Source organism: Nicotiana tomentosiformis, chromosome 12, assembly GCF_000390325.3.
Source record: "Nicotiana tomentosiformis chromosome 12, ASM39032v3, whole genome shotgun sequence".
Taxonomy (NCBI): Eukaryota; Viridiplantae; Streptophyta; class Magnoliopsida; order Solanales; family Solanaceae; genus Nicotiana; species Nicotiana tomentosiformis.
Window position 1 is genome coordinate 51438872 of NC_090823.1, and position 22845 is coordinate 51461716.

The following is a 22845-nucleotide window of genomic DNA, read 5'->3' on the forward strand; positions in this document are numbered from 1 at the left end:
CGAGAGAATAAGAGTAGAAGAGTCCAATCAGTATTGAGAAAACTACATCGCACGACAGCTGATTCACGTCCTGCACTTGACCCTGCTAATACTGCGGACTTGTCTCCTATTAGTCAACCGATTGCACTACGGAAAGGTACACGGTCCACACTTAATCCTAATCTCCATTATGTCGGTTTAAGTTACCATTGTCTGTCATCACCCCATTATACATGTGTATCATCTTTGTCCTCTGTTTCCATCCCTAAGTCTACAGGTGAAGCACTGTCTCATCCAGGATGGCGACAGGCTATGCTTGACGAGATGTCTGCTTTACATACGAGTGGTAATTGGGAGCTTGTTCCTCTTCCTACAGGTAAGTCTATTGTTGGTTGTTGTTGGGTGTATGCAGTCAAAGTTGGTCCAGATCGCCAGGTTGATCGACTTAAGGTTGCCAAAGGGTATACTCAGATATTTCGGCTCGATTACAGTGATACTTTCTCTCTCGTGGCTAAAATAGCATTAGTCCGCATTTTCCTATCTATGGTTGTTGTTAGCCATTGGCCTCTCTATTAGTTGGACATTAAAAATGCTTTTCTTCACGGTGACCTTGAGGATGAGGTTTATATGGAGCAACCATCTGGGGGAGTCTAATGGCCTTGTATGTCGGTTACGTCGGTCCATCTATGGTCTAAAACAGTCTCCTCGAGCCTGGTTTGGTAAGTTCAGCACAGTTATTCAAGAGTTTGGCATGACTCGTAGTGAAGTTGATCACAACTCTGTGTTTTATCGGCATTCTGCTTCGAATATCTTATTTATCTGGTGGTTTATGCTGATAATATTGTTATTACTGGCAATGATCAGGATGGTATTACTAAGTTGAAGCAACATCTCCTTCAGCACTTTAAGACTAAGGATCTTGGCAGATTAAAGTATTTTCTGGGTATTGAGGTCGCTCAGTCTAGCTCAGGTATTGTGATCTCACAACGAAAGTATGCCTTAGACATTCTTGAGGAGACAAGAATGACAGGCTGTAGACCTATTGACACTCCTATGGATCCGAATTCTAAACTTCTGCCAGGATAGGGGGAGCCGCTTAGCGATCCTGCAAGATATAGGCGGCTGGTTGATAAAGTAAATTACCTCACAGTGACTAGACCTGACATTTCCTTTCTTGTGAGTGTGGTGAGTCAGTTTATGAATTCACCCTGTGATAGTCATTGGGATGCAGTTGTCCGCATTATTCGATGTATAATATCAGCAAGGATTATTGTTTAAAGATCGAGCCCATGAGCAAATTGTTGGATACTCAAATATTGACTGCGCAGGATCACCTTCTGATAGACGTTCTACGTCTAGATATTATGTTTTAGTATAAGGTAATTTGGTGTCTTGGAAGAGCAAGAAACAGAATGTGATTGCTCGGTCTAGTATAGAAGCAGAATATCGAGCAATGGATGTGGCAACATGTGAGCTAGCTTGGATCAAACGTTTGCTCAAGGAGTTGAAATTTGGTGAGATCAGCAAGATGGAACTTGTGTGTGATAATCAAGCTACCTTTCATATTGCATCAAATCCGGTGTACCATGAGAGAACTAAACACATGAGATTGACTGTCACTTCGTCACAGAAAAGATACTATCAGGAATTTGCTACAAAGTTTGTGAAGTCGAATGATCAGCTTGCAGATATTTTCACCAAGTCCCTCACTGGTCCTCATATTAGTTACATATATAACAAGCTCGTTATATATGATTTGTATGCACTGCTTGAGAGGGAGTGTTAGATAGTTATTTATGTAAATAACCTAGTCCCACATGAAATAGGAGTAGAATATATATTATGTATAGTTATAAATAGGGCTATTGTAAAACACTTAATAGAATATAGGCGGAATTCCTAAAAATTGCCCTAAACTTGACATGGATTATTAGTTACACCCCTAAACTATTCGTGGTCTTAATTACCCCACTGAACTTGGCCTTTTGAGAGCAATTACCTCCCTGGACGCTGATGTAGCGAAGAGTATTGGTGCACTCTCTTTTAAGCGCGTGGGAATGAAGAAAATTGAAAAACCAGCTGCCAAGTAGGTTATTTTTTAACTTTTAATTGTCATATAGTCATATATAATGATTTATTTGTTACAACTATGTATTGTTTCTTGCTTTATCTTAACATATAATGTGGACTTTACTCTAACTTTTATTCTTTTTAATTTCTTCTATAGATATAATGTCTATTTATTCCAACTGCATATTTCTTCTTTTTTTTGGGCCAAATTTGTAAAAGTTCGGTTGGAACTCCATCATTTTAGCCAAATAGAAAACTTTTAGCAAAATAATGGAGTACTAGTTGTGTATTTTCTGTTATTTTTTACTTTAGATATAATATCTATTTATTTTAATTGTGTGTTTTTATTTTCTAGTGGGACAAGAGTGGGTTGCTCTAGTGGTGAGCACCCTCCACTCTCAACCAAGAAGTTGTGAGTTCGAGTCACCCCAAGAGCAAGGTGGGGAGTTCTTGGAGGGAGTGAGCCGAGGGTCTATCGGAAACAGCCTCTCTACCCCAGGGTAGGGGTAAGGTCTGCGTACACACTACCCTCCCCAGACCCCACTAGTGGGATTATACTGGTTGTTGTTGTTATTGTTGTTGTTTTTATTTTCGAGTCAAATCAGCAAACAAAATGGCTACAGCTCCATTATTTTTTACCAAATAAAAAGGTATAGCCAAAATAATGAACTTGCAATTGTACACTTTTTTATTTCTTCTTTTGATGCAATGACTATTTATTTCAACTATGTATTTTTACTTTTTCCGGTGTAAAAAAAATATTTTAGAGCTATATAAAAAATTATAGCCAAAATAATAAAAATCAAACTATGTATTTTTATATCTTTTTAGATGCCTTGACTATTTATTTCAACTGTATAAATCTTTATTTTCAGGTCAAATTCAAGAAACAATAACTAAAACTTTATTATTTTTAGCCAAATAAAAACAATTAGCCTAAATAATGTAGTTCTAGCCAAGTTTTATTATAAATATTATTCGAAAAAGATTATCTAAAAAAGTAACACACTTAAAAAGGTATAAAATATATTTTATTTTTCAAAAATTGCCACATGGACAGGAAAATCCACGTGGCAGGCGAGTGCATGCCACTTTTCTAGGATGAGATCGTCCATGGGGGTAACAACTATCGAATAACCAAGTATAGGGGGGTAATTAAGACCACGGATAGTTCAAGGATGTAACCAATAATACATGCCAAGTTTACGGGGGTTTTAAGGTATTTTGCCTAGAATATATCAATAATATATTGTTCTCCCGTGCTTTCTCACATTTTCATCTTACATTCTTCTGATGTGAGTTTGAAGAACGCTTTCGCTATGTGAAAAATTTAGCGAGGTGCTTTTGTTTTTCTCTATTCTTGGTGCTTGAGGTGAAAACCCTTGAAAGTGCATCAATAAATGTCCCAAAAGTAAAGAAGAATATTCCACAGGCTAGATGCAGTCATCCTATACTGTAGCAACCAAAAGTAATAGATGGACATCGAAGGGGATGAAAGCTTCTCTAATTAAATCCAATAGTTCCATAGTCATCATTCATGGGGGTTCAGAATTAACAGACAAAGATTTGCTCGGAAGATGCATAGCTAGGAAAGTTGAGATTCCTTCGCAGGAGACTCCAACTCTGAACGACATCTGAAGATGGGCTCGCAACACATGGAAATCCACCCATGGTGTCAATGTTTTCGAAATGAATGATTCTCAATTTTTATTTGAATTATCTTCTATGAGGGATGCAGAACATGTCCTTCCAAGAGAATGGCATTGGAGGAAATCCAAAGTGGTACTCGAATGGTGGACACCTACAACTAGTTGTTGGCCTGAAGAGATGAAGTGCAGTTGGGCATGGATAAGGCTTCGAGGTATACCCGTTAATTTATGATCTCAAGAAGTCTTCAAAGCAATTGGAGATCACTGTGGTGGATGGATTAAAACGGAGGAGACGACACTAAAAAATCACTTATGTTGGGCTAGAATCAAAGTAAGTGAGATCAGTGTTTAGAAAAGCGATCGCTTCGTCGCTTTAAGCGCGAAGCGACGCGACGCGACTCAGTGTCGCTTCTAGCTGCCTGAGGCGAATCGACCGAGGGAAGCGCACGCTTCAACGGAGGAAGCGACGAAGCGACGAAGCGAGCAAAGCGACGAAGCGATCGCTTCTGTTAAAAAAGCGACACTGAGTCTGTTTTTTTAAAAAGATGGCCCTTTTTTAAAAAGAGGGCCCTTTTTTAAAAGAAAAAAACTTTGGGTCTGTTTTTTTTATACAAAACAGACCCTAAATTGAAAAATTGGTCATTTCTTCTTCTCTCTTCTACGATCAAGGTCGACCAAAGCCTAGGGTTCTTCATCAACATTTCTGACCAGTCCAGGTAATTTTCTTCTTCTCCTTTCTTCTTCTCTTTTTTTTCTTTCTTCTTTCTTTCTTCTTCTGGGTCCCGTCAGAATCTGTTTTTTTTCTTTCTTTTTCCTTCTTTCTTCCTTCTTCTTTTTCGTTTATCTCTGAGACTCTGACAGTCCAGTACTCCAGTTTGCACTGTTCAGACTTCAGCGACTTCTTCTTCCCTTTATCTCTAACCCATTTTGTTTTTTCCCCCTTTTATTCTTCTTATTTATTACTTTTAATATGTATTTTAGTATATGTTATATTTTTCAGTTTATTTGATTTTTTTAATGTATATTTCAGCATATAAAATTAATTATTATTTATATATGTTATATTTTTCAGTTTATTTGATTAATTTTATATGTATTTCATTTTAGAAAATTAATTATTATATATATGTTATATTTTAGTTTATTTGATTTTTTAATGTATATTTCAGTATATAAAGTTAATTATTATTTATATATGTTATATTTTTCAGTTTATTTGATTAATTTTATATGTATTTCACTTTAGAAAATAAATTATTATATATATATATATGTTATATTTTAGTTTATTTGATTTTTTTAATGTATATTTCAGTATATAAAATTAATTATTATTTATATATGTTATATTTTTCAGTTTATTTGATTTTCTTAATGTATTTTTCAGTATATAAAATTAATTATTATATATATGTTATGTTTTCAGTTTATTTGATTAATTTTATATGTATTTCATTTTAGAAAATTATGTATGTTATATTTTAGTTTATTTGATTTTTTTAATGTGTATTTCGGTTTATAAAATTAATTATTATATATATTATATGTATTTTCAGTTTATTTGATTATGTATTTTCTTATATCTTAATAGGGATTTCAAAATGTCTCAAAGATCGAAAGATAAAGACCCGGCTTGGCGATATGGCGATAGAGTTAATGAGAAGAATACAAATATTGTATGCAAGTTTTGTAACAAGATTACAACGGGTGGAATTTATCGCTTTAAATTCCATCTTATTGGTGGCGATAGAAACGTCACAAGTTGTCCGAAATGTCCACCGGAGGTGAGGGATGAAATAAAGAATTTTGTTGAGAAGAAGAAGGAGCAAAAAAATCAAATGAGTCATCAACCATTGGTGACCAATCTTGATGATGATGGTGATGATGATATTGAAGAATTGTCACTAACGGGGAAGAGATGCAATCTCTTCAAGCCATGGATCGACGGGTACGAGTAGGACTAAAGGTCCTATAGATTGCTATTTCCCAAAGAAGCCGGAAGGAAAGAGCGGTGGAAAAGATGTACAAAAAATTGCTAAGGACATTTTGAGGGATCGTGCAGTTAGAGCTTTTGCACGATGGGTCTATGATGCTGGGCTCCCCTTCAATTGTGTCAACTATACTGACACTTTTGGAGACTTTATTGAGGCCGTTGGTCAATACGGACCTGGAATGAAGCCTCCCACTTATCATGAAATCAGAGGTCCTTATCTAAATAAGGAAGTGGAGGAGACTAATAAAATTGTGGAGGAACATAAAGTTGCGTGGAACAAGTATGGCTGCTCCATTATGATGGATAAGTGGACGGCAAGAACTGGGAAAATGATTATTAACGTGTTGGTGAATTCTCCCAAGGGAAGTTTGTTTCTTGAGTCCATTGATGCTAGCGACTCATCCACTGACCACATCAAAATGTTCACCTTGTTTCAGAACACCATTGAAAAGATTGGCCCAAGCAAAGTTGTTCAAGTGGTCACTGATAATGCGAGTGAAAATGTGAAAGCGGGTGGCATGGTGGAAGGAGCGTACAAGAATGTCTATTGGACTCCATGTGCGGCTCATTGTATCAACTTAATCTTCGGGGACATTTTCAAGGAAAAACCCTTCTCTACAGTTTTTGGCCAGGGCGTTAGGGTACATTCTTATATTTCTCAGCGGCCCTTGTTATTGAATATGATGAGAAGATTCACCGGACAAAAAAATTTGGTGAAACCGGGCAAGACAAGGTTCGCCACTGCTTTCTTGACTTTACATAGTATCCACTTGCAAAAATCCAATTTGAGAAAGTTGTTCACTTCAGAGGAATGGAGCAAGAGTAAATTTGCAAAGGAAAGTGCAGGGAAAGATGTTGCACGCATTATTCTTTCTTATTCTTTTTGGAATAATGTCCTTCATGCTCTTAAAATTGGTGGCCCTTTGGTTAAAGTACTCCGTTTGGTGGATGGGGAGCAAAAACCACCAATGGGCTACCTCTATGAAGCTATGGATAGGGCCAAGGAGGCTATTCAAGCATCATTCACTGATGAGCAGAAATATGCAAAGGTCTTTCAGATCATTGATGCAAGATGGAGTGAGCAACTTCATAGACCTTTGCATGCAGCTGGACTTATTCTGAACCCGTCACTCTTTTATGATCAGCATGAGAATAATTCATTGGCTAGAGAAGTGTGGACAGGATTCCATGAGGTTGTTATCAAGTTGACCCCAGATGAAGACATGCAAGAAAAGATAAGTAGATCAGCTTGCTATTTACAAGGCAGCTGAGGGACTTTTTAAGCTCCGACTTGCTATTAAACAAAGAAAGACGAAATCGCCAGGTGACCAAGTGCTTCTATATTTTATAGCTCTAACTTTAATGTATTTTTTATACTTATTAACTCTTGAATTTTTTTTTCACTTCTATAGTTGAGTGGTGGGACCAATATGGTGTAGAGACTCCGAATTTACAGACTTTCGCCATCAGAGTTCTAAGTTTAACTTGTAGCTCATCCGGATGTGAAAGGAACTGGAGCGTTTTTGAACACGTGAGAAATAAAAAGAATTATTTCGTGTTTTGAGATAAAGTAAATTATATCTCAATTGTCCCAACTCCTACTAATTAGTTGACACATCTTGTTTGCAGATTCATACAAAGAAGAGGAATCGACTAACCTTGAAGCGCCTCCATAATCTAGTGTTCATAAAATACAATAGAGCATTGAGGCGTCGCTACAACCACCGCAATCTAATTGATCCAATTCTTTTGGACAATATTGATGAGGCTAATGAGTGGCTAACCGGAGTCCCCGAAAATTGTGAAGATGAAGAAGTATTTGAAGGCGATTCTAATTTCACTTGGGGTGATGTTGCGGTTGCTAGTGGAGTTGGGGAGAATCCTTATGGTTTAAGGGGGAATACTTCAAGTTCAAGCTCGATTAGGAAGGGAAAAAGTGTGGCTACCACAAGTCGATCCCTATCCCTAATTGATGAAGATGAAAGTGATCATGAAGAGGAAGAGGAGGGGGAGGAGGAAGATGACGAGCAATATGAAGATAATAGAGGAATTCAAGATTTTGACAATCTTGAAGAAGAACAAGAAGAGTAGAAGAATAAGAGGTTGATTCTAGTAATTTAGTAGCTTTGATTTTGACAATTTGAACTTTTTGATTATTTATAATTTTATATTGTGTCTTTGCAAGGTTTACATTATGTTTTTTAAGAATTGCGCTTCACTTTAATAAAGCGTGCGCTTCGCTTTGCGCTTCGCTTTTGAAGCGAGGCGAGCCCTTGTCGCTTTTTTGCGCTTCTCGCTCTTAAAAACACTGAGTGAGATGAAAAAGAGGTGCCGAGAGACAACAAGGTGGAAAGTGATGTTTTTGGTACAAAATCCCCATTTGGTGTGAAATTGAGGCGACTGTGAAGAATGTGTTGCTAGTCCGAGAAGGTGGGCGTGAAGAACAGATGGGTAATAGGGATAATCTGGGAGATGGGACTTATTCGGTACAGCATGTTCCTGGTCACGTGGGTTCATCGAAGGAGAATCAGATTAACAACATGCAAATCACAGAAGTAGGAGCAATTGGGGATTGGATATAGTAGAAGTATAACCTTTGAATCAGTAAGTTCAAGACGAAGAGAAGGACCCAGATTTTGACACACCATTTTGGGTGCACCAAAACATCATCAGATTAAGTAAAGAGTTTGGGGTAGAATTCCAAGGTTGCGAGAAGGAAGCTTTAAAATTATTCGTGAAAATTGATAGCAAGAGACAAGCAACAAGGTTGGCAGCTATGGTGTCAGTCACTCTAAGAAAGAAATTAAACAAAGAATTGAATTAGGAAAAGGAGAAGTAGGGGAGAATTCTTACGGTCGATGATCAATGAAAGTTAATATTGTGTCATATAATGTTAGGGATAAATCGAATTAGGAAAAGAATGTTGATTAAAAGTATGATATACAGTTGGAAAGCAGACGTATTCTGCTTTCAAGACTCTAAATTAGAAGGGGATATCAGGGGAATTGTCAAAGAATTGTGGGCTGATAGGTGGGTAAAATTTGCACAATTGGAAGCTAGTGGAACCAGGAGGCATCGTTTTACTGTGGGGAAGCAGAGATTAGCAGTTTGGGCTCTTATTCTATTACTTGTAAGTTCACTAGTAAGTCTCAGGATTTTACCTGGCACTTCTCTAGTGTATATGCTCCAAAAGACAAGGAAGAGAGAGAAGAAGTATGGTGGAAAATTGGTGCTGCTAGGGGATTACTCACTGGGACTTGGGTGGTGTGTGGGGATTTTAATACTATTAGATTCCCTTCTGAGAAGAATAATTGCAACAGAATCAATGTCTGAATTTTCAGAATTTATCAAGGATATGGGCTTGGTAGACTTGCAACTGTTAGGCAGAATATTCACCTGGAAGAAAGGGAAAAACCATGATATTGCAGTCGAATCGGCTCCTATTTCAATCGTGTGGTCTACGATGATTGGGATGAAGGCTTTAGAAATATTAAACAATCAACTCTCCACAAAGTCATTTCAGATCATACTCCTTTGATGCTTGAATGTGGTAAATGGGAACCAGTCAAATATTATTTCAAATTTGAAAACTAATGGCTACAGATGGAAGGATTCGAAACAGAATCAAGAACTGGTGGGACTCTTTTGCTTGTACTGGCACACCTGATTATATTTTAGCTTTCAAGTTGAAAGCTTTGAAGGTAAAACTCAAAGAATGAAGCAAAATAATTCAAGGAAACTTGGAGGTGCAGAAACTGAATATTCTTAACCAGCTTAGCAGAATTGGATGAGATCCAGGATCAAAGGCCTTTGAGTGAAGATGAAATCAGTGTTATCAAAGGCGCGCCTTAAGCCCTGAAGCGAGGCTCAAAATATGTTGAGCGCTTCGCCTCGCTTAACGGGCGCTTCAGTGTTGTCATCAAGGCTCTAAGGCATACTTTTCCTAGCTAACGAGCGTAATCCGGAAGACGCGACATTAAACAATTGATATTTCACTTTATCGTAAATTTTCTTCAATTTCTTTGTCCATATATTTGGTATTCATGCGTATAGATATTACTCTTGGACTACACATACATATTTGTAGTTTTTCTACATTTGCGCCTTTCTTCATTAAAGCCCACGCTTTATTTGCGCTTTGCGCTTAAAGCCCCAACAGACCTTAGAGCTTTTTTTACGCTTTTCGCTTCTGATAACACTGGATGAAATACACACAAAAGCTGCTATGACTCTGGAGTTTGAGGAGATTGCTAAAATTGAGGAGGTAACATGGAGACAAAGGTCCATAGCCCTATGGTTGAAACAAGGAGACAGGAATATAAAGTTCTTCCATAGAACTGTCAATGCTCATAGAAGGTACAACTACATTGATCAGTTGTCTGCTGAAGACATAAAGGAGATAGTCACATACTATGAAAATTTATATGCAGAGGCTGAAACTTGGAGACCACAATGTAATCTTAGGGAGTGTCCTATCATCAGTCCAGAGGAAAACCAAATGTTACTGAGCTCTTTTGAAGCTGAGGAGATATGGAACAGCGTAAAAGCTTGTGCATGGATAAGGCACCTGGCCCTGGTGGATTCCCTATGGCATTCTTTCTTCACTGTTGGGAGGTGGTGAGCCCCTGATGTAGTGGCTGCTGTCCATTATTTTCATGAACATGGAGTCTGTGAAAAGAGTTTTACTGCCACCTTTGGGGCATCAATACCTAAGAAGGTATTAATGCCAAGGAACTTAAGGATTTCAGACCTATCAGTCTGATAGGTAGTGTCTAGAAAATTATATCAAAGTTATTGACTGAGAGACTTAAAAAAGTATGAGCAAACTTGTGGATGCCCAGCAGTTGGCTTTTATCAAAGGTAGATAATGGATGATATCCTCATTCCAGATGAATGTGTAGATGCTAGAGTAAAAAGCAAAATTCCAGGGATATTGTGTAAGTTGGAAATAGAAAAGGCTTATGATCATCTAAACTGGGATTTTCTAATAGAAATGTTACTGAAGATGGGTTTTGGAGGAAGATGGGTCAGTTGGATCAAGTTCTGCATCAGCACAATAAAGTTCTCAGTTTTGATAAATGGCTCTCCTGCAGGTTTCTTCTCTTCTCAGAGAGGATTGAGACAGGGTGATCCTATGTCACCTTTTCTATTTATCATGCAATGGAAGGGTTAAATGATATGTTAAGAACTGCACAAGTAAACAATTGGATTAAGGGTTTCGGGGTTAACTTTAGGGCTAACATTAATCTAGAAATCATCTATCTACAAAATATGCAGATGACCCACTAGTGTTTTGTGATGCTGAAATTGAACAAGTGAAGATGCTGAGGGTGATATTTATCTTATTTGAAGCCACATCTGGATTAAACATTAACTAGAATAAAAGTTACATATATCCAGTTAATGATGTAATTGAGATGCAAAGTCAGGCGGGTGTGCTTGGAGGTAGGATGGGAGAATTGCCAACAATATATTTGGGAATGCCAATGGGGGCAAAGAGTAAATCAAAAGGGATATGGAATGGAGTTTTGGAGAAATGTGAAAAAAATTAGTAAACTGGAAGAGTCAATACCTGTCTCTAGGAGGTAGACTTATCCTTAGTAACAGTGTCCTTGATGCTATGCCTACTTATATGATGTCCCTATTTCCTATCCCTGCAAGTGCAATGAGAAGAATAGATGCTCTAAGAAGGAATTTTCTTTCGCAAGGCAGCAGCGAGAATAATAGAATCCATCTGGTCAGATGGGATATTCTCACAACCAGCAAGAAAGAAGGGGGTCTGGGGATCAGAAAAATAAGAGTTCAAAGTCAAAGCTTGATGATGAAATAGTTATGGAGGCTTGCTGCTACAAAGCGATCACTGTGGAAGGCTGTAATCAGAGCAAAGTATGGGATGGAAGGGAAGTGGACAACCAACATGGTGTCCATTAGAAATATATGGCCTAGTTCAGCAATAACTCTAGCTTTAAAGTTGGAAATGGTATGAAGACATCCTTTTGGGATGACAATTGGCTAGGGCAAAGATCTCTGAGGCAGTTTTTTCCTGATATCTGCAGCCTGAATCAACAAGGAGGAGCATATGTGGGAGAGATATGGTCAAATCAAGGTGGAATCTTACTTGCAGAAGAATGCTATATGACTGGGAAATTGATAGGCTGATGGAATTCTACAATTTGTTAGAGAAATTGAAAGGGACATCTACTAGTGAAGACTGTATGCTCTGGCAAGGGAATAGGCAAGGTATTAGGGCAATTAAAAATCTCAGTGAAGTTTGCCTATAAGGAGTACAATCATTCAAACAATCAGATTGACTCTTGGCTTCGAAGTTAATATGAAAAGTTAAAATTCCATACAAATTTGCCTGTTTTAAATGGCTCTTAGCAAAAAAGGCAGTCCTGACGCAGGACAACCTTATCAGGAGGGGATATCAACTTAGTTCCAGAGTATTACTTATGTGGGGCTCATGCAGAGACAATCAACCATCTTTTTTTTGCATTGTAAATTGACAGATCAATCATGGAAAGTCTTCATCAAGCTGAGAGGGATAAGGTGGGTCATGCCAAGGAGAATTCTGGAAGTCCTAGCAAGCTGGATTAGAGATGGTAGTCAATCTAGTCAAATACAGAGATGGATGTCCCAGCTTGCATTTGGTGGACGATTTGGAGCGAGAGGAATCAAAGGTGTTTTGAAGACAATAATAGTTATATCCACAAGCTGAAGATGAATTGTCTAGTTCTTTTTTATTTTTGGTGTAAACAGGAGTATTTAGAAGATTCTGAAGCTATTTTTGATGTTTTAGATTATTTGTGAATAGACCAAGGACCAGGATCTCTTCTTGTACTCCACTTTGTAATTATGGATGACTACTCAGTCATTGAGTAGTGTGCTTTATATATACATAATTATGTTACCTTCTAAAAAGAAAACTATAACATATCAAATAAATCGTGGCCTAGGGTCAGACAACCATTCACTCTCCTGCTTTCACAATTTAAACTTAGGATCAAGTAACTACCTGCAGCCGTTCATAAGCTTTCTGCACTGCCAGAAACCTCTCCCTCCCCTCAGGATTTTTGTCTGGATGATACTTCATTGCAAGTTTACGATATTGTCGCTTGAGCTTTTCTTCATCAATGTTCTCAATCTGCTTAGAAATATTAACTGTCTCCTGTGATTGTCTTTTGGGAGCATCATCTCTTGATACCTCATCCAAGGAAATCTCCAGTATTTTGCAAGCCTCTTCTTCAGAAAGATCCATGGGTCTCCGAGTTAACTCTTCTCGCCACATAACCAGCAGTGATTGCAGGAATTCAATGTGTTCAACTATTGGCCAATTAGGAAAGCGAACTTCATCACATAAATTACGAAGGTAATAACGGTGGCACCACATCTCATCCCTTAGCTCTGGGTATGTCACAGGTGGCATCGGAGCATATTCATACAAAGAATGGCAATGTTGTGACAACTTCTGTGTAAAATCACCTAGATGCTGAAGGACCTGCAGAGATAGAGGTAAAGTTTAGCAGAAACTCATAATCTTGGAAAGATACAAGGAATTTACAGAAAATTCTTGTTAGTCTGAACAACCTGACGAATAAGATTTTCAACTCGCATCTTGTGCGTCCAAATAATCTCAGGAGTGTCAGAATCAGAAACCATTGCTGCTGCAAATGCAGCAGGACCGCTACGTTCCAGAACATATAGCAATGACTCAGGTAAAAGCCCACCCAAAACACTGCGTTTTGCCAAAGGCAAAGAAGAGGAGACAGCGGCTTCTTCCCCTCCATGAAATGCTTGATGAACATGAGTCACAGAGAACAGCTGAGCAATTGAGAGGAGATTGGAACCAGGATAAGCTAGAGCAAAGTAAAAGGCTCCAGTGCTATATAGTTTTATCATTGCCTTTGGATTCCTAGTAACAATGGCCTTCAACAAAGCAGCAGCACTTTCTACAACACTCGGTTCTCCAGAGAGCATAGCCTATAAATCACCGTTTTAAAGGAGAATCAAATAAGAAAAATTCAGAGAACATCCCCATGTCACTCTTTAAAAGCGTAATCCAAACTTGAAATTTAAGCAAACAATCAGAGATGAATATGAAATAAGATAAATTGCATATGGTACAGTGCTGAGTAGAGCTCGAAGCCCTTATATCTATTATAAAAAGGATAATTTTGACAGTGAATGGTAGTTCAGGTACTAAATGGTTTCCTGTAGTGTTCTTCAATTAGTAAACCATGCTGACTTTCATAACTTGGACTACTTATTCTGCAACCACCTCTTTCATTGCAGATGAACTTAAAGAATCTTGCATTTTCAAAGTATTACTTGATCCAACAAAAAGTCAGGACTTATAGTTCTAGAAGGATCATTTCCTCCACCTTATTCCTGGAAGTGGCAGAACACCTCGAAAGTCTGACACCCACAGCTTGCTCATCTTTCTCTATGCATTTTGATGACATCAGGCTTCTCGGCTGGAATCCAACATTTAAACAACACCTAATCCTCAATTGGATTTATTTCCCCATTCCCATATCAAACGTTATTTCCAGTGAAGTGAGGAGCTTTAAATCTAGCCTTGACTAGTCAATCTTATGTTGTCAATCCTTATTCTGAAAATGTGTCCCAGAAACTAGCATGTGCACTATTATTTCACTGTGGTATTCCAACTCGGATAGAAGAATATGATTAAAATATTACACATCTCTGCACAACTTTTTACATGGATCATAGGAATACTGGAAAGAGGAAGAAGTAACATTTTAATGACGGAACAGCATGGCGTATCAAGAGGGCATCAAGGAACTCTGGGAGCTAGTGTCCAGCTAGTTGTTACGTAAAAAGTGATAGAGTAAGCTGTTCAAATTGTTTGTTTCGACCTTCACATTGACTATTGAGCATTCGGATGGATACTCAGAATCAGCCACCTATGTTTCTTTATTTCAAAAAAATCATGTTGGACACGTCCAACTACGAAGACACCACGCTTAAACAGATTTTTTTGTTTTTTTTTTAGAATGCTAACAAACCTAAACAGAATCAAGAAATTTCAAGAAGTACCAATTCACACACTAAATAATATTGCAGAAAAAGAGAAGGACAGGATAAATATATGAAGAAGAAGAAAAGCAACAGCTATGCCATCAATGCTTTTTCCAAACATAATCTAGATGCCAGTTGCTCCTAGTCCACACAATAAACTGAAACTTCCTTGTTCATCAAATATAACGACGATGATAATCAAGGACTCTTTTACTACAAAAAAGCATACCAAAACAAGCAAACATTAACCTGAGCAATATGCGGAATGCAACGTGGACTTGATAAGATCCGCTTGACCCTAGGTGTTGGCGTAACAATCTCACCAGCATCATCTATATCCGAGTGTGCTGCAACCATGCTATGTAATATGCTCAATGCTACTTCTCCTACCTGGAATGACATTACCATTTTGAGTGATCATATAGGTAGTAGTTTAGTACAATTAGAAGCGTGTGACAAACTGTTACTGTATTCTCAAACCCCAATGACACATACATAGACAAATATTGTGCAGAAAAAAGCTTCCTGATTGTTTCCTCCTTGATTAGGCAAAACTTAAACAAGCGAACAGAAATATGTACCTTAACTTGTTAAGTGAAAGACTAGCAAAAAATCAAGCCATGAATTAATTCTCCTAGCCCCAAACTGATCCTCCTCCATTTTCAGGCCATTATAAAATTTATTCACTTTCACAGAATGCAATGTTTTCCCCTAATCCCAAAGTGAGATCCATCCTCCATATTCAGGCCATTACAAAATGTCATCCCTGTCTCAGGTAACAGATGTCCTAAAGTATTCACCACCACTTTAACAAGTAAAAAAGGTAACACCTACTAACATTTATACAGCAAAATACCATAATTTTCTCGTAAAAAAGATCCATTATCACAACTTCAAAACCACTCAGTTCAAGTGTTACAAAATTTCGAAGTTCTTTTCAACTCTATTCACTGTTAAAACAGGACGCAGGAAATTGGGAAAACGAGTTCTCAACTGTATCAAATGACAGTATTGTGATACCTGGGTTGGAGTGAGAACAGGAACTCGGGCAGCCAAAGCCCACCTAAGCTCACGAATATCTCGCAACTTCTTCCAGTCTGGCATCCCAGAAGCCCAACATCTTGTGGTCCAATCTATTTCCATTTTTGACCAGAGTCTCCTAATAGCGTCCTTCTCCATTGGTCCAGCTTGTGCACCATCCTTGTCAAGAAACATCCACTCCTTTAATGGTTCCATAAAAGCAGAAGCAGCAATCAAGTTCGACTGCAGAGGTATAGTTGTTCTTTCTGAAGCTTCATGAACTACTGTTAGTAGATCAACAGCCAGTACACAGCCACCAACCAAGACACATGACTCTACATTTGCCAAAACCTTCATCAAGACCTGCGCAGGGTGGAAAATATTGAAAAACGAAATAACATTCTCAAAATTAAGACTCTAGCCAAATAATATTTTGATCAGACATATAAATGTAAAATTAACTAGAGAGACTCTCTCCGCAATAAAATGGATTTTCAAGTAACAGTTCCGAAGTCGGTGCATTATAATTCCTGTTGCATGGTAACCTAGCTAAGAAAACACTTCTAACAGGTAAAGATGGCCCCACTCTTCACTACACATATCATATGACAACAGCTGAGAGAGCTTACATTTGTTTCATGTGGGCATTAGCTGTTATGCATTAAATCCATTTTCAAAATATAAAGCGTGTTTGAGGAACAGTTATTACACGAGATCAGAGGAGCAGAAATTTTAGTCTTCAGCCTCAGAAACTAGTGTAGAAAGTGCAAGTGTTTTGCTCTTTCACACAGTGTCATTAAAAGCCAGCATTTCGTCGCTTAAAGTGATGAAGCAATGTGAAGGGAGGAGTTTACCTCTTCATGGTCGAGCCATGCGCTTTAGAGAAGTTCGCACTTCAAACAATGGCGCACAAAGTCATCTCAATGAGAATCAGTCACTTCTTTAATGTCAACTTTAAGGAGTTGGATCAATAATGGCATTACTCTATATTGAATGTTGAATTGCAATTCAATTTTTATTGGACTAAATTCATAGATGTTTGATATTTTTTAATTCTCTGCAAATTGTGCACTTTATTTCAAAGAAGCGTATGCTTCACTCTCGTTTTTTGCTCCAACCCGACAGACCTTGTCGTCTTTTTGCGCTTGTCCCTTTTAAACGTTGCTTCCACAGAAGTGCTTCCCTTCTATAATATCAAGAGATGATGAGTTTCAAAAGTGTTATTGAGGAATTTGGTATTTATACAGTGAATAAGTATTTCCATACAAAGTGGCATGCTTTACTTGGCCGGTTGCTAAAAAAGCTGCTCTAACATAAGATAACCTGAGAAGAAGGGGAATTCCTCTATGTTCAAGATTCTACTTGTGTGGTCAAGAGGTAGAGACAATCAGCCACCTGTTTCTACACTTCGGGGTGACTAGTCAGCTGTGGAATTTGTTCATCAATATCAGGAGTATTAGGTGGACAATGCCAGGAAGAACAACTGATCTCTTGTCATGCCTAAATGCAGGAGGAAATAACACTATCTCTCACAAAGACAGATGGAAAATTGTCCCTACAACTATTTGGTGGACATAATGGAAAGAGAGAAATTCAAGATGTTTTGAGGATACCGTCAGCCCTATCCAAAAGATCAAGATGAACCGTATTCTCCTTTTTTCTTTTTGGTGTAGAGCAGAATATAGTGATGATCTAAAATCAATTCTACAAGTCTTAGATTCCTTGTAAGAAGATCAAGGGTTGTAATTTTTTGCTTCCTCTTTGATCTTTTGTAATGATCCCTTTTGGCTCCCAACACAAGCTTGGTGCTGAAGATTTATTAATATACTGATATATGTTACCTTTTCATTTCAATTGGATCACCTCATACATCGACTGGTAAACAATTTCTTTTGAGAAATGGGAAGTGTATTAGATTTAAATAAAAGCATCAAGAAGGTGTGCACAAAAAAATAGAAGATCCCTTTCAATTCTTGAAGGAATTCAATAAGATCAATAACAGCTTCTGCATCAAAGTTTTGTTTACACCAAAAAATAAAACAATAGTAAACAGTCCATTTTGATTTCTGAATGGAACAACCTTCTGCATTAAAGGAATTCTTTTGCTTACTTCTTATTTCTGAGGTACGAGCAAGATATTAGTAGGAGAGTTACTAGATATTAAAGTGGCAAAGAAAGGTTACACAACCAAAATGCCAGTTTTCAAATAAAGCAGCAAGAGCATGGGAAATGCCAAAGCATATAGGAACTGCAGTCAGAAGACTCCTAACTGAGGCAGATAGGAGGTGGAAGGCATGCATTAACGACAGAGATTAGGTAGGCGTTTTGGCATATATGTTATTTGCAAATCAATGTTGTTTTAAATTTTGTCCATTATTTAAACTTCAGCTTGAAATAGAGAATTTGAAGTTGAAAGCTGGTTTGAGGAGTATTTCATGTGAAAAAAAGGTTTTCAATCACAAAACTTCAACTTTTTTCCAAGTGAAATTCATGTCCAAACTCAATTTCAACTTCCAAGTACTCTTTAGTCTTTTCCAACTTCAACTTCAAATACTCATTTTTTTCAACTTCATCATAATATTGTCCAAATGGACACTAGATTTTCTAATAAGGGTGTAAATCTTCATCATTCTAAGTGAATTGAGGAACCAATAGAAGCTCTCCCCTTAAATGGGTCTTTTTTATATCTTTTCATACTAGGATCCATTATTAGCCCAACAAACCTCATTTGCCATCTTTCTTTAGTCCTTATACTTAATAGAGCAACTTCTTTCTTTTCCAGGGACAGATGGTGTTATTTTACGATCACAAACATCGGTGTTATTTTACGATCACAAACATCATTCGCTATTTTACTTTTTACTCCTCATACTTAGAAGAAGCAATCCTCTTTTCCTTTTACGAAAAAATGTGGTGTTATTTAAAGACAATCATTAAATACAACAATAAGGTAAACGAGACGCACCTTTAGAAGAAGAAGAAGACGGTGTCGTAAAGCTCTATCATCGGTCCTGTCCAAGAGAACTGTAATGTGTGCTGTGCCTTCAAATGAGCCAACTGTGTTGTAGTGTTGTTCATAAACAATTGCCATGGCCCGGGCACAGAGCTCCCTTACTGAGGAGCCTCCCCCTCCTCCAAAACCATCTAATCTTCCCATATCACACCAATTATCAGAAGCACCTAATTCATCAGGAATAGCACCATCGACAGTAAGCCCAGTGTCAGCATCACATAGAAACCGGTGATAGAGGGCTCTGAAAAAAGCAACAGGGTCACGTAGGGGAAAATCTTGTGCTCTCCCACTGGTGCCACTCTCAAGAAGTAAACGCAAATAGTATTGGCCTACACAAACTTCTTTTGATAAGCTAGGATATCTAACAGAAAACTCGCTGTAGTTCCAAGATATTTGAGGTGCACTCTCTTGGTCAGTTATTGAGTTTCTGTTTGCACCGCCAGGAACAATATCTTCAGTGCGTTCTTTTTCAACATCTAGATTATGAACCTCAGCCTGCAACGACTCTCTTAATTCCTGCCTGGTCCGCTCATTCCAAATCAAGTCAGCACGGTTATGGTCAAGACTGAAAGCTCGCCAAAATTCTGGCCAATTCAATAACAACCTTCCACATCCAACAGGTGCATCTTCGACCACTACCTGTGCAGGAGCTGGAAGACCTGTATCCTGAGAAATTGCACTAACATCGGAATCCACAGCATTTGCAACATTTGATTCAGCCACGTCATGTATATTTGTCGAAGGACTGTCAAGAGCAGGAATGGTTGACGACTGATCAGTTTGAGGAACAGCAGCAGCAGACAGCTCACCTTGGAAGTATTCACCTGCATTCACAGCTGAAGATTGCATTGTTGGCACCTGTCCAGGAACTAAATCAACAGCAGCTCTCTGATAACCATCAGAAGTTCTGAAAGGGACAGCACTTCCAGGAACTTGCTCACTAAGTTCATAGTTAGTAGAAGAAGGCAAAGAATGCCCTTGAGGTGTGATCCCTTTCCCAGGATGAATTCTCCTTTGGTGAAGCAAGCGTTTACGTCTCCTACTCAGCAATGAATTTTCCCGGTCAGTCACACCTTCAACTGGAACCACATTGGATCTGGTGTGCAGATAAGCAACAAGTCCTGGAGGTAAAACTCTAGATAACAGATCAAGAGCAGGTTGATAAGAGTCAGCCCAAAGAGCCACAAGTTGCCTGCTAACTTCACGTCGCTCACCAGCTGGAAGGTAAAGTGCATGCAACAAATGCCGCAGTAGTGCACCATCTCGTAAAGCAGCGTCACGCATTGATTCTGCTGCAACTGCATCTTCTTCAGCAATTGTTCGCATAATGACAGCTACTGTTTCTCGCACACTTTCAGCAGGATGTCCAAACAATGCAAACAACCGGCGGCGCAAGCCAGCTACTAGACGTAATAACTCCACAAACACTGTATACTGGGTTGTTTCTCCATGTGGTTCACAGACCATTGCCTCAAGAACCTCAATAATAGACATTGACAAAAATGGCGATACTGATACAGGCCTTAGCCGATTTACCAGAACTACAAGATTACTTTGTTGACCAAACAGCACAGACTTGGTATGCATTATTGTTGCATGCCATTCCCCCTTTGTATCTGTTTGCATATTAGTTTCCCCTGGACCACCACCAATAAGTACCGCCACAAGGCCTGCGGTTTCACCAGCTACTCCTTCAGACCCATTTCTAAATAGACCCATTATACGGCCAACAGCTGCAGGAAAAGACATCACATGAGAAGCAGCACTTCTTGATGAAAGCAACCTACGCAAACAAGCAATGAAACCCATCACTGTAGCAGCAGCTTTAGGAGACGGCGGGGGCAGTGGTGGTGACTCTGGTGGGAGATTGGGAGCAGCTGGAAGCATTGTAATCAAAGCCATCAGTGTCACCTCAGGTACTTCAATACCAGAAGGTACTCCACCATATGGAATACATGCATTAAATTCTCGTATCCGCCGCCATAATTTTGCTCTTGATCCAGGAATGGATCCTCCCTCGGCCACAGCATCTTTAGCGGCTACTGCCAAGTGTTTTAAATGCAGAGTTGCAGTTTCCAAATCAGCAACAGGTTGTTGTGAAGCAGGAAATTTTAAGTGAAATCTGCCACATGGCGGATCAATTCGATGACCAGGCATTGTTAGCCTTGGTAGCACCGGGATGGGACACTGGCACTACAAAAAACAAAACCACCATATAAACCAGATTTCTAAAGCAATACAATTTCAAAAAATCCATGCATTCAGTGATGCCTAAACATGCATGGAGCAGAGAATGCACTCAATCCAACCCCTTGAAAAGGAGAAAAATTTCTTAGTGACCAAGAAGAGCATGTCCACTTACTTCTGTTTGCAAGACATCACGAACTGCTGCAAGTAAGCTATCACGAGAAGTGCTAGCATAGACCTGAAGTAAAAGGGACATAAAACTAAAAGCCTAACCAAACAAGTAACAAGTAAACAAACAAAATTGATCTCCAGCAAAGCCAGAAAGACACACATGAATTGGGCATCCATCATTAAACTCGATAGCAAACATTTGGGGCTCCTCAGCAAATCGAACAAGAGCACCAACGGCAGATAGAGGACGCACGATAACAGCCTGCAAGCATTCACTAGAAAGTATTAATAGCTTTTTACCTTGAATCAAACAAAACAAGCATCATAACAGATTCCTAAAATAGGAGATCAAGAAGGATACAGATTTGTCCCCTCCTCCTATTGCTAAGGTTGGGGAAACTAGGTGAATGTAACTCAGTGATAATTCTGTAGTAATATCTCGAAAGCTACTGCTCATATTGAACCATCATGTCCATAGCCAATACCTCTTAGACATGCCATAAAACTATAGATAATTTGATAATGAAAGTTATGGAATCACTTGAGTGTATATATACTGCTAATGTTGAACTTTTAAGAATTACTATGTTTTTGCTTTTTAGCTTGATTGATTAGGAAGAATAAAAATTCAATCTTAAATTTTTAATGAATATACAGAATGTATTAACCACAGATATATAATTGCTCTTCCATGTCCTGCTATGTAGTATGTCCTATTTAAAATTTTAAAAGAGATAGAGAGAGACACTTGTGCCCCCCTTGTCTTTTCGTATGCAACATATACCTTGCTAGACATACTTCATGTTAACCCAGAAAAATCTCTTCTCAGTTTCCGGATATCAAAGCATGTTCATAAAGCAATAACTAATATGAAAACACCAATTGTTTGCAGATGTCCAGGTTTCCATGCCGGATATACAAAAAAGCAGGGATTCCCCATCTAATTTGAAATCTCCTATTCCATATTAACCATTATCCCTTCTTGGAAAAGTCCCACAAAAGTTTGCATGAAAGAAGACCCTACCCAGTAAAAGTTTTTGAGAAGTTCAAATTATACACAATAGAACGATGAACCAAAAGAACTAATAATTTTTTCTTTTTTTCTTTTTTTGGATAACAGCGGCGTCCAGGCCAGCCTGCACAAGACTATTCCACCGGGTACCTGCTACAAAAACAACTGATATTTTAAACCAAATGTAATGCAATTTTCCGACACAGCATGGCCAAAGAGGACAAATTGAAGTAGTGTAATGCATCCAGGATAGCCTCTCAGGATACGGTATTTGGTCCACAAGAGAGAATGACAATAAGTAAAACATCTGTGTGAACAAATGCAACACCGGGCATTAGGAATTCTCTGAAAAGAGCTTGATTAGATATCAGTGTTATCAAAGGCGAAAAGCGCAAAAACAACTCTAAGGTCCGTTGGGGCTTTAAGTGCAAAGCGCAAAATAAAGCGTGGGCTTTAATGAAAAAAGATGCAACTGAAGAAAAAGTAAAAATATGTATATGTAGTCCAAGACGAATAATTATAAGCATGAATAACAAATATATGGGCAAAAGAATTGGAAAAATATTACGATAAAGTGAAATATCAATTATTTAATGTCGCATTTTCATGATTACACTCATTGGCAAGTAATAGCATGCCTTAGAGCCTTGATGCGATACTAAAGCGCCCACAAAGCGAGGCGAAGCGCTCAACATGTTTTGAGCCTCGC

General features: G+C 38.3%; 2 protein-coding genes across 5 annotated transcripts in view; one reads left to right on the top strand and one right to left on the bottom strand.

The window, feature by feature from the left end:
- Positions 1-22845, bottom strand: part of LOC104100577 (dnaJ homolog subfamily C GRV2) — a 56736-nt gene that overhangs the window by 24331 nt on the left and 9560 nt on the right. For all 4 annotated transcript variants that reach the window (XM_009607835.4, XM_009607834.4, XM_009607833.4 and 1 more), the window contains 7 exons: positions 21285-21386; positions 21129-21191; positions 18719-20959; positions 15754-16116; positions 14983-15123; positions 13279-13671; positions 12707-13189 (listed from right to left, as the gene is read on the bottom strand). In XM_009607835.4, the coding sequence (XP_009606130.1) occupies positions 12707-13189; positions 13279-13671; positions 14983-15123; positions 15754-16116; positions 18719-20959; positions 21129-21191; positions 21285-21386 (3786 nt within the window). The remainder of the gene's footprint in view (positions 1-12706; positions 13190-13278; positions 13672-14982; positions 15124-15753; positions 16117-18718; positions 20960-21128; positions 21192-21284; positions 21387-22845) is intronic.
- LOC138903634 (uncharacterized) lies at positions 5871-7881 on the top strand. Its single transcript, XM_070192056.1, has 4 exons — positions 5871-6768; positions 6935-7015; positions 7104-7222; positions 7321-7881. The coding sequence occupies exons 1-4, from the start codon at positions 5871-5873 to the stop codon at positions 7780-7782; spliced, it is 1560 nt and encodes a 519-aa protein (XP_070048157.1). The 3' UTR covers positions 7783-7881.